Here is a 17,409-nt window from a genome sequence, read left to right as displayed (position 1 = left end):
GCAAAGAAGTTTGAAAGTGGTAAGAAAATGCTTCCCTACAACACTTACTGAGCACTACTCGATCTAGCTGTCTGTGTGCTAGTAGGTGGATATTTACATGGACTCAGAACATAACCTTGCAAAAGTACCCCAGGCTATGTGTCCCCCCATGCTTACTCTAGACCTTTATGGTGTTTGGGAAAGCCTTTGGACAACTGAGAACTTCTGCAGAGCATACCCCTCTGGGGAAACTATGAAAAAAAAAATACAGATGACAAAACACCATTGCTGTATCATTGTTTAATTTTAAGGAATATTATTCTAAAACAAAATCATTATTAATAAAATCATAGGACTATTCCAATCTTTTCTAATATCTTCTGTAACATTCCACTCAGAAGGTAGAAAACCACAAAGTTCTTCCCTGAGGAAGGGCACAAATGGAATATTATGCTGCACTGCTGTACTGTCTATAAGGTAAACTGTGAGGACAAGTAAATTGAATCTCGCATTTTCCCCTTGACCATTTCTGCTAAAGAACTGCTCATTCTAGGAATGATAAGCCTTCCCCGCTTAGCACGATGACGATGTTGCTTCACACCCACACCCACCCTGTGGTACAGCTAAGACAAAGGACCCTCAGCTTTACTTGTCAATTGATCTGTTAGAGAAATCATGCACACAATTATTTTTGCCAAAATTCTCCAAATGTAACATTTAAAGAGGCAAAATTTAATCAAGGTCATTTGGGCACTACACTGGAACTACAAACATACCGTTTGTTCAGCTTCATAGCAACAGCACCCTGCAACAATCAAGGACACAATTGTCTTTTTAAACATCAAGAGTCTGCAGTAAACAGAAAGGACATTTGCACAAGGCAGAAGAGCCTGGTTCTTCGTAGTAGACAGAAGATAACGGTTTTAGGTTCACAGATAGGTGTAATCTGTAACTTGATTCTGTGTGATCAATTTTTAAGTCATAGCTATACATCTTAACAGTCTATTTTAAATTAGTACTTTAAAAAAAAATAGTCTCACTACAAAGTCCATGCTGGCCTCTATCCTACTGCCTCTACCTCCTGAGTACTGGGATTACAGGTATGTACTACTGTACTTGACCATTAGTACCTTTTTATACAAGTTTTTTTCTAAAAACAACCTACCAAATTCAACCTAGGACTATTTCCTTCACTGACCACTTTTTTTTTTATTAGCCACTTATACTCCCAAGTTTGGTTAGTGGAATCACAAGACTGGCAAGCCTACCAGTCTAGGGAAGTTTTCCTGGTTGCAAACTAATGCCTTGCTATGGAGCCATTAATTAAGATCAAAGTGAGCTCTGAAGTAGATACAAAAATGAGTGAAATGACTTATTTCCGATAATGTCAGTTTTTAAGGCAGATAGTTGGTAACTCTAAGAGTCACTCAAGTGTTAAAATGGCACCCTGGAAGTGTGTCATAGCAAAATCTCATTTTCTATTAGTTTCATCACATGGGAGGAATGGGGGAATGACTCACTGGAATATGGGAGAACTGGTTAGGCAATAGAGGCAAACCTCTTCTTATAGGTCCACAGGAAGAAAATGACTTTTGGTGCCAAGTGGCTTACATTTATCCCCAGCAAATCAATTCAGTCCCCTCAGATCTACTATGTGCCTGGGAAAAGGTAAAAAAAACACTTCTATAAAAGGTAAAGACTAAATGAAAACTAAGAGTTCACTCTAGAAAGATGTAAATGAAAATGGCCCTGGAGAAGGAGCACCACATGTTGGTATTAACAGATTTTTTTTTTTTTTTTTTTTTGTAACTGAAGCAATCTACTTGTCATATACACAGCACAGAAACACAACCCACCGAAAAAAGGTCATGCAGAAAAATTAGATTCATAATAGAAAAGAACATACACACCTAAAGTAGGCAAAAAATATGGTTTATGTTAAAAAAATGTGCAAAAGTAATTTCACTATGAAACCCCTTGGTTTGCATGATTTAGTACTTATTTCATATTAACCAGACCTTATTGCTCTGATCTCTGTCATCTATGTTTTAGAACATTTATTTAAAAATATCTATTTCTAAGCCATGCAATCTGTACCTGTGTAGCCATGTGTAAGATTCCATTTGGTATTCTGAAGCTAAGATATTAAAAGATAATTAAAATAATTTTTAAAAATCTCAAGTCACAGACTAACAAATATTCTACTTCCCAAGTTTTCGGGACTACACTACTAAAAGTGACTTGTATTAATGCATTCTAGGTTTTCAGATAAAAATACAAGTCTATGGTTACTGGTCAAAAGCAGTTAGATTGAGAGGACCTTTATAAAACGGCCATGAATTTCTAAGTCAAATTGTTCTCAGAACTGGACCATAACATATGGAATGCCTTTTCTTAGTTCCAACCTTTTAAACTTTGCAATCATGCCTTTTATGTGCTTTAAACTGACATGCTGACTTTGCAATCTATACTTTGTAAGAGAGTAGGTAATTCTAGCACAGAAGAAACCACATAGTGTGGAATGGGGGATGATGTCACTGGCAATCTTCCACTTCTGTTTATCCATACTGTTGCTTTCAGCCCTGCATTAAGGCCTCCTTGTATATCAGTTTCTAATGTGTCACCAATCATCACACAGTCCCCAGGCTGTACTCCAAGGAGATCACAGCAGTGGTAAAATATGGAAGGTGCTGGCTTCTCTTCTTTCTGCTCTCCACCTATAACAATAGCATCAAAGTAGGACTGACAAGCACAAGCCTCAATCTTCTCTCTCTGTGTCTGTCTGTCCCCATTTGTTAACAAGAGCAGGCGGACCTCCTTTCGAAGTTCAGTGAGCATGGCTTTGACATCTTCCGCTAGGGTCATATGCTGTAAGCGCGTAGACTTCCACAGGAAGTAACATTCTTCAGCCAGTTTCCTATTGTTAGCACCACCTTTTGTTTCCTGGATTGCTTCTTCCCAGTGCGAAGTCCTCAGATCTGTAATACATGTACTGTAGGGATGAAAACATTCCTTGCTGAGTTTAACTTGAACTTTATCACAGATGACTTCAGCCTCTTCTTTATAATGGTATTTTGATTGTAAGAGCTTTATTACCTAAACAAGAGAAAACAACTTGGTTAACACACTTTGTGTCTTTAACAGTTATACCCTGAGAAGCTGTGGTGTTTCAGTGGCTAAGAGATTCTGAAGCAGCCTCTGTTACCACATCATTTATGATGGGACTTTGTCTTAGCTTTAGAGACACAATAGAGAATGTCCCAATTTTTCTAGGCAACTCATTTGTATTTTTGTTTTAAACCAATTTCTAGTCTGAGATGATTCTTGACACATAGCCAATTACAAGACTTCATTATTTGGCAGTTTTAAGTCCACCCCAGTTCATTCTGATCACAAAGATATGACAATAAAACTTGTGCCTTTATTTAGTAAAACATTTTAAATTTCTGACAAGCATTGTTTAGATATTTTCCAGAAAAAATAATGCTAGGTCATCTAACCTTTCCTCACCAACATCCATTTCACACTTTTTTTTCCCTCCCAGTGCTGGGGATCAAACCCAGGCCATGTTAGGCAAGTGCTTCACCACTAAGCTACATTCTTATCCATTTCACCTGCCTTTTAACATTCACAAAGAACCCTAATGTGGCAAGCATTATTACTAAATGTACATATACACTACTTTTAACCTTTTCTTAACTCTGCAAGGGAATTCCCTTTACAAGATGTAGCTATCTAAGTTCAGAACTGTTAACTTGCCCAAGCTGGGATGTGAATCCATACTTGCCTACTTCCAAAGCCCACATGCTGGCCTTATACTATGTACTGGAACCTGAAGAGTGGGTTCCTTATTCTTGGGATATTATCTTGGCAGGGAAAAGAAGCAGGTACACAATCACCACAAATGCTCAGTTGAGTCCACGAGAGTTGAGTGAACAAGAAATGTGGAAGTAAGCCGAGTGCTGGTGGCTCACACCTGTAATCCTAGCTACTCAGGAGGCAGAGATCAGGAGGACTGTGGTTTGAAGTCAGTCCCTAGCAAATAGTTTGAGGGACCCTATCTTGAAAAAAACCCATCACAAAAAAAGGGTTGGTGGAGTGGCTCAAGGTGTAGGCCCTGAGTTCAAACCCTAGTACTGCCAAAAAAAAAAAAGTACTAGTTAAGAAAGTCTTATTAGCGCAAGTAAAATACACCAGCCCTAACACTGAAAATTTTGCATTGCAAAGTTAAATTTCAATGAACATATTTTTCTACTTCATGGTCATGTCACTATCTTTTCAGCAACACCAACTGAATTATTCTTAAGGTATGACTGAAGGGCACTTTAAAGTTTCAGCAGCCCACCGCTACATAGTAAAAGGACACAGGCCTCTTTAGACTCCACAATGCTAGAGAACAAATAGGGGCTGGTTTGTAGCTAAATAGAGAGCTTCGAATAATGATCCACCTTCCTGCTACTGAAATTGGCAATACCTTAACCTTACTCAGGGCTCTGAAAAAGTGGGATCAGCTCCCCTTAAAGGAAAGGTGTGGCAACTGCTCTCCAAGTTTCAAACTTTCTAATACATCACTGGGATGTTAATAACTTGCCCATTAATCAAGCACCACAGCTGTCTTACAGCAACTATTTACAGATTTGTTAGGAGCGGTAAGTAGGGTTTTAATATTAACATCTTTATGAAAAAAGCTAATCAGTCATCCTCATGATAATTATTAGCTAAAACAGAAACAATACCTAAGTTGAATTAGTACATGTTGTTATAAACTCTCCTAGCACCTGCACTGAGACAATGGAGTTTTTGATTAAACTGGAGACGGAGGAAAAAGTTCGCTAACTTGGACTTGGGAGGGCATTTTGTGCTTGAGGTAAGACAGGCTTGGAAATTCGGATTCTGATACAGTGAGCCCACCAAGTATCTGTAGGCCTGAAGAAAGGGGCTCTACAGTAGTAAGAGGATTATCAGTTTGTAGATTAAAACAAACAAACTTCATTCACTTCAAAACTCTAATGTTCTCTCTAAACATATAAAAAAGCTCTATTCTTTTACACGTGCTCCCTGGATCAAGAATGAAAGGCACTGCCATGAATATTAGGTTTTAGCTAACTGCAATTTTAAAGGGCTTTTTTGGAGGGCTAGTTTGAGAATTGTACAACACTTAACAATTTAAGTATTTTTTAAAAAATTTATCGGCAGTACTGGGGTTTGAACTTAAGGCCTCACACTAGCGAGACAGGTGCTCTTCCACTATAGTCACTCCACCAGCCCAAGAAAAGTAAAATGTTTTCTGAATACCAATTATTTGGATATGAAGGGGCTGAATTTAAAAATACACACAAAATATGATGACTGCCTGCACACAGCCTAGCAATTCAAGTAGCCCTTATTATTTCTAGTTCGTCTTAACTCAAACATCATCTTTTAAATAAGGCCAAATCTGACCGACCTATTTAAAATTGCAATTCAATGCACCCCTCCACTTTTTCTGACACACCTATAAATATAAATGTATATATTATGTTCACTGTCATCCTCACTAGAAAGTAAATTTACAGATGCAGAAATCTTTCCTGTTTTGTTTAATGAGAAAACATAAATTTCTATAGAAGTCTGCCTCTTGAGTAGTGACACTGAAAAATAGGCCTGAAAAGGATGAGAAAAAAATAACTTTCCTAGATGACCTTTAAAAAAATTACAGCTGAAATATACATTTAGTATATGACTCCTCCCCAAACCCAAGGCAAAGACTGGACCTTTCCCTGTTCATTCATAAGTCACTCAGAATCATTTAGGAAAGCCAGCACATTACTTTTGAATAGGTCAATATTTATAAGTGGTGTTGTATCCTTCATGAAATAGTATTCATGACATTCAAATTTGCTCTTTCATAAGCTATTTATAAAGGTGATAACAGAACCAAGATTTGGAGACTAGAAGTTTTATCTACCCATCTAGTACTCATTCAACACTTACCATGTGTCAACCAAAGATAATTAAGACAGCATATTCCCTCCCAGGAAACTCACAATTTAGTTGCAGGCATGTGAGTTGTAAAAATTAATGATAACATCCTTTGACAGGTGCATTAAGAGATATCAGAACAACAAAATATAGTGCTAGTGTGAGAGTGTAAAGAACATGGAGAATGAGTCTTTTTTCTTTTTTGAGATGGGGTCTAGCTATGTTGCCCAGGTTGGCCTCACACTCCTGGCTCAAGTGATCCCCCTGCCTCAGTCTCCCAAGAGTTTTTGTTTTAGAACTTACACTGTGGCAGGGATGTAGAGGGTGAACTGGATGTGGTCAGCCTGGAGACAAGGCCACAGCAACAGTCTAGATGAGGGACAAATCCAGCTATAACTAAGACAATAGCAAGAGGGATATTCTATAGGGGTCAGTTGATTGAGTGAACACTGGATGCTACATACTTCCCATGCATTGTATTAAACCTACCTGATAGGGTTATTGAGGACTGATATCATTATTCAAATTTTATAATGAGGATTTGAGGCTTAGAATGGTTAAGGAACTTGATAAGGCACTTTCAAGTTAGATGTTGGGATCTAGCTGTGATTCAAAATCAAATGCCTAATTTTAAAGCCTGAACTCTTGGCCTACAGAAGGATTAGCCTCAAAGAAGAATTTAATTCCAGCATAGTGGGCTTAGCTTGCTAAGAACACACAAGTAAACATACTATAGGCAGCTAGAGATACCAGAGAGGGTATAGCACAGAGCGGTGCCCCTGAAGTCAAGGTCAAGGGTGTGAAGCCGGAAGAGAAAAATCTATGGTGTGCAAGGCATCAAGGCCATAGATTTAATCCCCAGATTAAAAATGATGGGGATTGTACTCAGTGGTAGAGCCCTTGTCTAGTATGGCAAGGCTGTGGATTCAAACCAGCACTAGAGAGAGCGTGAGAAAAAAAAAAAAAGGCAGATTCAAAATGTCCACTGATTCTGGCACTTTGGTTAGAGGCCTAATAACTGGCAAGTCTATTGTATTGTAGTGGTGGAGACAAAAGCTATCCTGTACTGAATTTATAAACAAACAGGGTTAGAGACATGGAAATAATGGATGTGGAATTCTCCTAAAAACATACCTAGGTATGTTTCCTGCTTCTACTGCAAGAAGCAAAGTCAAAGGGAGGTGTTTTAATATTTTTTAAAAAGTATGAAATAGATATGATCATGCAATGGAATGTACCAAAAAAGGATGAAGGGGTTAAAGATCCAGGGAGACAAAAACCACCTGAAGAAGCACCAAAAAAAGGACACTCAGGGTTATAAGGATTGGCTTTTTAAAGTAGTTTTTTTTTTTTTTTTTTTTTCTAGCTATTCAGGAGGTGGAAATGGGGAGGATCCAGATTGGAGGCCAGTCAGGGCAAAAAGCTCGCTGAGACCCCCATCTCAACAAATAAAAAAGCTGGGCGTGGTGGTGCATGAATGTCATCTCAGCTACACCGGGAAGGGTTTAAATAGGAGGATGACTGTCCAGGCACTCCAGGGTATAAAGTCAGACCCTATCTCAAAAATAACCAAAAGCAAAAGGGAAAAAAAAAAAAGGGATCTGGGACGTGGCTCGAATGGTGGAGCGCCTGCCTACCAAGCACGAGGCCCTGAGTTCAAACCTCTGTATGCCAAAAAAAAAAAAAAGTGCCTTTTTCATATCTGATAATCTTCGATTTCTCTTTGAAGATGAAGGCAGAGGAGGAAAGCAGGGGTGGTTTAGGAGCTGTGAACATGGGGGACATAGTCTGCAATACCATCCGTAGGTACAGGAAGCTATGGAAGGAGGACACGGCTCAGCAATGCTTCATTAAAGGGATGCCTGTGGAGCACGAAGTCTACGGGGGTCCGACCACAGCAGGCCCGGGAGGTTGGCAGTAAAAAACAAAACACAATTCATATTCAGAGTTTAGTCCATGATCGCCTCTGTTACGTAACTTCTTGGGTTTAAAATTGGGCTTCCTTATCTGAGTCTTCTCAAAGTCCCACCCAAGACGACTCTTCCCCGAGGTCCACCCACCCGTGCTCCACTCAAGCACCTGCCACGGCGTGGTGACTGTCTACCTGTGTTTGTGGGCGACTAAGCCATCGTGGCAGTTTTAAGTACATCCTTCCGGGTCCCGGCCGTTGGAACCGCCTGCAAGAAGCCCAACTCCCAGAGCCTGGGCGCCGGGCTCAGGAAAAGCAGTTCCCCTGCCCGCTTGACTGCCACCCCGCTCACCCTTTCCCGGGTTCTCCAGCACCGGGACAGGTGCTGAGGTGTCCAAAGTCGAGCGCTGCCCGTCCTCCGGGGGCTGGGGAGTGGGCGTGGGGGGACACTGGGACGCTAAAGCGCGCGGTACTGGGTTTAAGCATGTTGACCCCATCCGGAGGAGGACCAAGGGCGCGGGGACATTACCTCCAACATGCCTCTCCTGCTCGCCCCGGCCGTGTCGATGAGCGTGTTATCCAGGTCAAAGAAAACGGCCCGTACCCGACTCAGCCCCATAGCTACAGCTGTCCAAATTACCAGCAAACCAGCCGGCGTAGCTCGCGCATGCGCGACGCAGACATGCGCGCAGGGAAGATGTAGGCGGAGTCGTGAGGTCATCTGACCCTCCCGCGTTGCCAAGCGCCACAGAGACTGTAGCTTCTGTGGAACCCTCGCGAGATATTTCAATACCTGAACTGCTGAGAACGGCGAGATCCCGCGAGACTCTAGAACTACAAAGTAAGCGGAAGTTGGGCATCTATGTAGTTGGCTGGTTAGTGTTCTGATTCTTGTGTACATGACTGTAGGCGGCATTTTCTTTCTTTCTGGTTTCTTTTATTTCTCTGTAGTCCGCGCGTGAGGAGTACGCACCGGGGAGGTGTCTTGTGCTGTGTAGCCCTGGAGGGGACTGAGAAGCTGGCTTTTCAGTTGGGCCGGATGTTAGCACCTTGGGAGCAGCTGGTGGCTCCGAAAGGTGGCTGGCCCTAAGTCGGGGTCTTTCAGCAGTTATGGGACAGGTCTTTGTCAGTTTACAGACCCCAGAGAGGGTGCAGAGTTGTGACAGCCTGTGCTTTCAAAATCTCACTCAACAGCTGCTTACGGGCTCTGTTTTCCAACCGTCTTAATATCCTTACTTCGTAATGCTGGCCTTGATAGAACTGGAGCCCTTGTTTGACCCCTAGGACGCTCTATAGTGTCTGCCTGATGTTTTGCCCATCTTAGTTGCTTTTCTTGAAACCTTGCATCCCAGGTTTCTGCATACCTTTTAATTGAATGGTTTTTTGGTTATAACAAAAGGGTTAGGGACCTTAGACAATCTGTTAACCCCCCTCCCCCAGAAGGGAAATAAGATTTATCTTCTAGTAGAGCAAGGGTCTTGATACGCTCATCCTTTTTGTCACTGTTAGGTAACTAATGAATTTTGAATGTGCAGCTGTCGTCATTAGTGAAGAGAAATTGTCTATCAGGTTGATCACGGCGACAGGCTAAAAGAGGCCTGTCACCTGATTTTTTTTTTAACCTATGAGCTAGGAATGGTTCTTTGATTTTTTTTTTTTTTTTGCGGTACTGGGGCTTGAACTCAGGGCCTATACCTTGAGCCACTCCACCAGCTCTTTTTTTATTGTTTTATTATTCATATGTGCATACAAGGCTTGGGTCATTTCTCCCCCCTGCCCCCACCCCCTCCATACCCAGCAGAAACTATTTTGCCCTTATTTCCAATTTTGTTGAAAAGAGTATAAGCAATAATAGGAAGGAACAGGGTTTTTGCTGGTTGAGATAAGGATAGCTATACAGGGAGTTGACTCACATTAATGTCCTGTGTGTGTGTTACCTTCTAGGTTAATTCTTTTTGATCTAACCTTTTTTCTAGTTCCTGGTCCCCTTTTCCTATTGGCCCCAGTTGCTTTTCAGGTATCTGCTTTAGTTTCTCTGCGTTAAGGGCAACAAATGCTAGCTAATTTTTTAGGTGTCTTACCTATCCTCACCCCTCCCTTGTGTGCACTTACTTTTATCATGTGCTCAAAGTCCAATCCCATTGTTGTGTTTGCCCTTGATCTAATGTCCACATATGAGGGAGAACATACGATTTTTGGTCTTTTGGGCCAGGCTAACCTCACTCAGAATCATGTTCTCCAATTCCATCCATTTACCAGCGAATGATAACATTTCGTTCTTCTTCATGGCTGCATAAAATTCCATTGTGTATAGATACCACATTTTCTCGATCCATTTGTCAGTAGTGGGGCATCTTGGCTGTTTCCATAACTTGGCTATTGTGAATAGTGCTGGAATAAACATGAGTGTGCAGGTGCCTCTGGAGTAACCTGTGTCACAGTCTTTTGGGTATATCCCCAAGAGATGCTGGATCAAATGGTAGATCAATGCTTAGCTTTTTAAGTAGCCTCTAAATTTTTTTCCAGAGTGGTTGTACCAGTTTACATTCCCACCAGCAGTGTAAGAGGGTTCCTTTTTCCCCACATCCTCGCCAACACCTGTTGTTCGTGGTGTTGCTAATGATGCACCAGCCCTTTTTTATGTTAAGTATTTTCAAGATAGGGTCTCACGGAATTAATTGCCAGGAGCTGGCTTCGAACCGCAATCCACCTGATCTCTGCCTCCTGAATAGCTAGGATTACAGGTGTGAGCCACCGGTGTCCGGCGGTTCTTTGATGGTTGAAAAAAAGAAAAGAGTATTTCGTGACACGAGAAAATTAATGAAATTCAAGTTTTGTTGTCCGTTATTTTAGTGTATTAAGTTGAGTAAGGTTTGGAACAAATCTGTCCCTATACTTGAATGATAAAGGTTTGCCCCAAAGTAGCTTCTGTATACAGTTAACTATACTCTACTGTTGATAATGTAAACAAACTGTAACCAAGCAACCAACTCTCAGCTAATCAAGGCTACTGAACCTCCAACCATTCAGAGACTGAAAGCTGCCAAAACATGACTATATAAGGCAAATGCTTACTGCAGACAATCAGTTGTTTCTGAATGTTATTTTCACTGAATATAAATACAGCTTTCAGCTATGTTATGTGCATGTGGTGGGAAGGGGCATGCTGAATGAACTTTAATCTGGACTGTTGCCTAGCTATAGAACCTTTTCCATGCTGAAATACTCTTAAATTGAACGCATTTCAGTTAAATTTTATTGTTATTTTGTTGTTGCTGTTGTTTTGGTTTTTCTTTTTGTTGTTTTTGGCAGTACTGGGGTTTGAACTCAGTGTCTTGGCTTGCTAGGCTGGCAATCTTACCACTTGAGCCATACCTCCAGCCCTCATCTTAGGTTTTTAGTAATTGCAATGCAGGACACTTGATTATTTCTTTATTATCTATTGCCCTACAATGGCAGAGTTGTATAGTTACAAGTAATGTGGCCACAAGGCCTAAAATATTTATTTAGTGCTTTGCAGAAAAAATTTGCCATAACCTGAGGTACATGATTAACAATTGGACGGCTGTTGTACGGTAGAAATAAATGGCTTATCTCCATGTTAGTAGATTTTCTATTTGCATAGCAATCTACCTATGTAGTTTCTGTATTTTGTGAAGCAGAATCACAGTTGAAATCTCATTGCTACTGGGGAGAATAAATTTATATCTGTTCATATAAAGCATGACTTCTCTGCTTGGTTATTTTGTTGGTGTACAGAGTTAGCTTATCAACTGTGATCAGCCAATATATGAATGCATTATTTGGAGTTAGTTTTTGTTATTTCAAATGTCAGAATAAATTTAGAAAAAAAATTGCTTATGTACACATGAAGCTTATAGGCTTAAGGTAGTTTTTTCTTTCTTTTTCTGTTGTATACATAGAGTGCATTAATTGTCACAAATCCAAACTTAGGTAAGGTATAGCAGTCTATATAATCAATCCTCTTAACAGGTTGTTATTTGACAGGTTTCCCTTTGTGAACTAATGGCATTCCATGACTGGCCCAACTTTCTACTTGAATGGAGGTAATGACCAGGATGTAGTATATCTTTATAGCTTGAGTTCCTTCTAAATTTACATGAGTGGGGGCTTCAGGATGTTGCTGTTAATATTTGTGAACTAATGAATTTTCTTGTGATATTTTAAGGTAGTGAAGTATACATATATTTATGTACACACACACAAACACACACAAATTACATCTTCCCTAATTCTTAAGAGCTTGGCCAGATGATAGAAAAATAAATATAGTCAATGAATATTTGAAAGGTGGTCAGTACCACTCATATTTGAAGAAATGCAAATTTAAACTTTTAGTAAGAAAATCATTTTCACATATAGGATAAATAAAAGTTAAATGTTTGACACCCAGAACTGTTGACCATGCAGGAAAACAGCACCTCCCTGGTTGAGGGAATGTAAATTCATGAAAACACCTTTGAGAATAATTTGGCAGTGTAGTCCTTTGACTAGTCATTCCCACTGCTATGAATTTGTCCTTGGACATATTTTCAAAACATTCAACCATGCAGATACAGTATTCCCATCAACAATGTAAACACAAAAAAAGATGGAAACAAGCCTCGAAGACTTTAGGAATTGCTATGGTTTATACACCCAAATATCCCTGTGCTGGAAACTTAGTCCCAAGTGTGTTAGTGTTGAACTGAAGGGGCCCTTAAGAGGTGGGGCCTAGTGGAAAGTAATTGAGTCATGGGGACTCTCCCAGGAATGAATAAATGCTGTCTTGAGGGAATGAGTCAGGTCTCAAGGGACTAGATTTGTTCCCAAGGTTGTAAATGAACCTGGCAGTTCCCTGGAATCCCTTTTCTACACTCACAGCTTGCCTGTTCATGTGCTTCCTGCTGTTGTAATTTCATCCACCATTTCCATCCAGTATGAAGCTCTCACCAGAGCCAAGCAGATGTGGATGCCATGATCTTGAATCTTCAGAATTATGAACTAAACCTTCTTTTGGAAATAAAGTACCTAGCCTTAGGTATTTTGTTAGAGCAACAAGAAATGGACCAAGACAGGGACCAGACATTGAAATGTGATGTATTCATAGGATAGAATATAGACTTAAAAATGTAAATAATGGAATTTCTTCTGTGTTGAGGATCACAGAATTCAGTGATTTATCACAACTACCAACCAGAGCAGGGTTAGGGGTGTGGCTCAGTGGTAGAGTGCTTGCCTAATATGCACAAGGTCCTCAGGACTATAAAAACAAAACAAATCTTTGGCCTTCCAGCCAAAGATTTCTTGGGGCAATTTCCCCAGAAATAGAATAAAAAGGGCTTCCTCTCTTCCCCTTTTTCCTCATTATCTCAGAGTGGGTACAGGGGGATGAATTATGGAGGCCATTGTTTCCTTAACCACTGGTATAACTATGGCCACTCTTGAGGTCCAACTCCAATACTGAACTCTCTTTTCCAACAAGTATGCTTTACTCATTCTATGATCCCAAGCACTTTATTTCTGAAATACATGCCCCAAATTTTTAGTCTACAATATCATCATCATATATATATATACATATATATATATATATATTTTTTTTTTATGATACTGGGGTTTGAACTCAGGGCCTCATGCTTGTTAGGAAGGTGCTGTACCACTTGAGCCACTCCACCAGTCCTTTATATATTGAATATTTTTGAGACAGGATTTTGCAAACTATTTTCCCAGGACAAGTTCAGATAGCGATCCTCCTGATCTCTGCCTCCTGAGTAGCTGGCACTTCAGGTGTGCGCTGTAGGAAACTTGCTATCATCCTATAATTTTGATTGTAGATTTTTTTTTTTTGAGACGGGTCTCATTATGTAGACCAAGCTGCCCTCAAAGTCGTGATTCTTCTACCTCCACCTCTTGAGCATTGGGATTCTGGGTGTGCAACACCATGCCAGGTTCTGCTAGCAGGTTTTTTTTTTCTCAGTTCTGGGGTTTAAACTTAGGGCTTCTCACTTGCTAGGGAGGCACTTTACCACTTGAGCCATACTCGGACTGTGATCCTCCTATTTTATGCTTCCCACCATCACTGGGATGACAGATGTGTTCACTACCACCCCCAGCTTTTTTCTGCTGAGATAGGGTCTTCCAAACTTTTTTGCTTATTTTATTGATTGTCTCTTCTCTCCTTTGATTGTTTCCTGAGCTATGTGGAAGTTTTTTGTGTGTGTGTGTGGGGGGGGGGGTGTTTGAACTCAGGGCCATGTGCTTGCTAGGCAGGTGTTCTACCACTTGAGGCACAATGCAAATTCTTTTTGCTCTAGGTATCTTTTGAATAGGTTCTCACATTTATGCCTGGGTGGACTGGACCATGATTCTCCTATTTTCACTTCCCACATTCCTTGGGTGACAGGTGTGTGCCACATGCCCAGCTTTTATTGGTTGAGATAGGGTTTGGCTAATGTTTTGCCCTGGCTGGCCTTGAACCATGATCCTCCTGAGCTCCACCTCCCAATAGCTAGGATTGCAGGGGTAAATCTTGGCATCTGGCCAAGTTTTACATAATCCCATTTGTTGTTGTTGTTATTATTATTTTTGCAGTACTGGGGCTTGAACTCAGGGTCTGCACCTTGAGCCACTCCACCAGCCCTTTTTATGTTAGGTATTTTCGAGATAGGGGCTCATGACCTGTTTGCCCCAGCTGGCTTCAAACTGTGATCTTCCTGATCTCTACCTCCTGAGTAGCTAGGATTACAGCTGTTAGCTACCAGCACCTGGCATGTTATTTTTTCTTTTGTTGCCAGTGCTTTGGGGTCATATTAAGAAATTCATTGCTCAGCCAATGTCATGAAAGCTTTTCTCTTAAGTTTTTTTCTTAGTAATTTTGTAGTTTCAGTTTTTGCATTTGAATTAAAGCATTTTGAGTTTTTGTATTTGGTGTGAGGTAAGGGTCTAATTTCATTTTTGTACATATACTTTCCCCATGGTATGTTCTTGGTGATTTTTTTCAGAAATCAGTTGAGTGTAAGTGTATGGATTTCATTCTGGACTCTATTCCATTCTAGAAGTCTGCATGTTTGTTTTTATGACAATATTATGCTGTCTCTGTTCTTTTTTGTCCAAGATTGCTTTGGCTAGTTGGAATCTTTTGTAGTACCATATGATTTTTAGGGTTGTTTTATCTATTTTTTTTCATTTTGGCAATACTAAGGTTTGAACTCAGGGCTTCAGACTTTTTAGGTGCTCTACTGCTTGAGCTACTTCACCAGTCCTGAGTTGCGTATTTTCGAGTTAGGGTCTCGCTAACTATTTACCTAGGCTAGTTTTGCACCATGATCCTTGATCTCTGCCCTCTGCCTCCCAGGTAGATAGTATTGCAGGTGTGAGATATCAATGCCTTGCTCTCTCCTGGCCTCCCAAGTGCCAGGATTATAGGTGTGTACAACCATGCCTATGTTGCTATTATTTCTTTGAATGATCTTTCCATTCCATTCTCTTTTCTCCTTCTTGAATTCTTATAACTCAAACATTTGCCCTTTTATGCTATCTCATGAATCCCATAAGCTTTCTTAATTTCATTTGTTACTGCTTATTGTAGTTGTTTGTTGTTTTTGTGGTACTGGGGTTTGAACTAAGGGCCTCACTTGAGCCATGCCCCTAGAACTCTTACTGCATTTTTTACTATAACCCATTTTAGGTTCAACAATTCTTTCTTCTCTTAATAAATCTTGCTGTTGATTCTATTGTACCTTTCATGTTAGACATGGTATTTTTTTAGTTCCAGAACTTGAGTTTTGTTGTTGTAATCTCATTTTTTGGTTATAGTTCTCCTTTTGCTTCTTTATTGTTTTTATTTCATTGAGTTATTCCCAAACAATGTATACACATGTAAGTAAATGTAAAAATGATAAAATAAAGAAAAAAAGATAAACTTTTCCATCTCTCCAAGTTAAATCTGCAAACTGCAACTCCCTTTCATTTCTTCCCAACACTGACAGCAACCATCATATATCCTGTCTTTATGAACTGACAACTCCGTGTACCTTATGTGCATGGCTGATGCAGTATGTCTTTTTGTGATTGGATTTTTTTCACTTAGCATAATGTTCTCAAGGTTCACCTATGCTATAGCATGTGTCCAAATCTTCTTTTTTGAGGTTGAATAATAGTTCATGGTATATACATAAAACACATATACATGACCGGGCATGGTGGTACATGTCTGTAATCCCAGTTACTCTGGAGGTGGAGAGTGGGAGGATTGCAGCTTGAGATCAACCAGGGCAAAAAGTTAGTGAGAACCCATCTCAACAAACAAGCTGGACATGGTGGATCACATTTTTAATCCCAGTTACATGGGAGGCAGTGGTGGGGGAATCACAGTGTGAGACTGGCCCTGGGTAAAATTGTGAGATCCTATCTGAAATATAACTAAAGCAAAAAGGACTAGACCGGGGATGTGGTTCAAGTGGTAGAGCACTTAAATAGCAAGCACAAGGCCCTGAGCTCAAATACCAGTACTGTAAAAAAAATGTATATACATGCAATACTGTATTTTGTTTATTTATTGATCCCTTGGTGGACACTTGGGTTACTTCTACCAATTGGCTATTGTAAATAGTGTTACTATGAAGATGGATGTCAAATATCTCTTCAAAAAAATGAGTGTAGCAGGGCACTGGTGGCTCACGCCTGTAATCCTAGCTACTCAGGAGGCAGAGATCAGGAGGATTGCAGTTCACAGCCAGCCTGGGCAAATAATTTGTGAGACCCTGTCTCGAAAAAACCCTTCACCAAAAAGGGCTTGTGGAGTGGCTCAAGGTGTAGGCCCTGAGTTCAAGCCCCAGTACTGACTATAAAAAAAAAAAATGAATGTACACCCAGAAGAGGGCTTGGTGAATCACATGCCAGTTCTGGTTTAATTTTTTGAGAAATCTATACTTTTCCATACTGGTGGGACCATTTTACAACTCAGTTAAAATGCCCATGATTTCTCATTTGTCCACACTCTCCCCAACTCTTATTTTATTCAATTTTCCTTTTTCTTTTTGAATCATAGCCATCCTAAAGGGTATGAAATAGTATTTCATTGCGGTTTTGACTTGCATTTCCCTAATGATTAGTAATGTTGAGCTTTTTAGCCATTTGTATATCATCTTTGGAAAACATCAGTCAAATCCTTTGCTCATTTTTAAAAATAGTGTTACTTGTCTGGTGGTGACTGAGTTATAGGAATTCCTTATATATTTTGGATAGTAACCCATTATCACATATATGCTATGGAAATATTTTTCCATTCTGTAGATTTTTGTTTTACTTATTGATAATATCTTTTGATAAGCAAAGTTTTTAAGTTTGATATAGCCCCATTTTGCTTTTGGTGCCTGTGTTTTCAATGTCATAGCCAAGAAATTATTGCTAAATCTCATGTCATGAAGCATTAGCTCTGAAATTTACATTTTGGTCATTTTGAGTTAATTTTTGTGTATGCTATAAGGTAAGGCATGGATATTAACTTTCCTCAACACCATTTGTTGAAAACACTCTTCTTTTCTCATGGAGTGATC

General features: G+C 40.0%; 1 protein-coding gene across 1 annotated transcript; it reads right to left on the bottom strand.

Annotated features, from left to right (window-relative positions):
• Positions 1-264: 264 nt before the first annotated feature.
• Nanp (N-acetylneuraminic acid phosphatase) lies at positions 265-8,541 on the bottom strand. The gene is made up of 2 exons (XM_020168970.2): positions 8,379-8,541; positions 265-3,075 (listed from the first exon to the last, which is right to left on the bottom strand). The coding sequence occupies exons 1-2, from the start codon at positions 8,466-8,468 to the stop codon at positions 2,419-2,421; spliced, it is 747 nt and encodes a 248-aa protein (XP_020024559.2). The 5' UTR covers positions 8,469-8,541; the 3' UTR covers positions 265-2,418.
• Positions 8,542-17,409: the final 8,868 nt, after the last annotated feature.

This window comes from Castor canadensis, chromosome 5 (genome assembly GCF_047511655.1).
Source record: "Castor canadensis chromosome 5, mCasCan1.hap1v2, whole genome shotgun sequence".
NCBI lineage: Eukaryota > Metazoa > Chordata > Mammalia > Rodentia > Castoridae > Castor > Castor canadensis.
This window is presented reverse-complemented; position numbering and strand designations above follow the sequence as displayed.

Bases quoted from the DNA above. Each gene is read 5' to 3' on its own strand.
- Nanp (XM_020168970.2), bottom strand. From the start codon at position 8,468: ATGGGGCTGAGTCGGGTACGGGCCGTTTTCTTTGACCTGGATAACACG. The intron at 3,076-8,378 runs GTAATGTCCCCG...TCTCTTGTTTAG, and splicing joins GCAGGAGAGGCATGTTGGAG to GTAATAAAGCTCTTACAATC.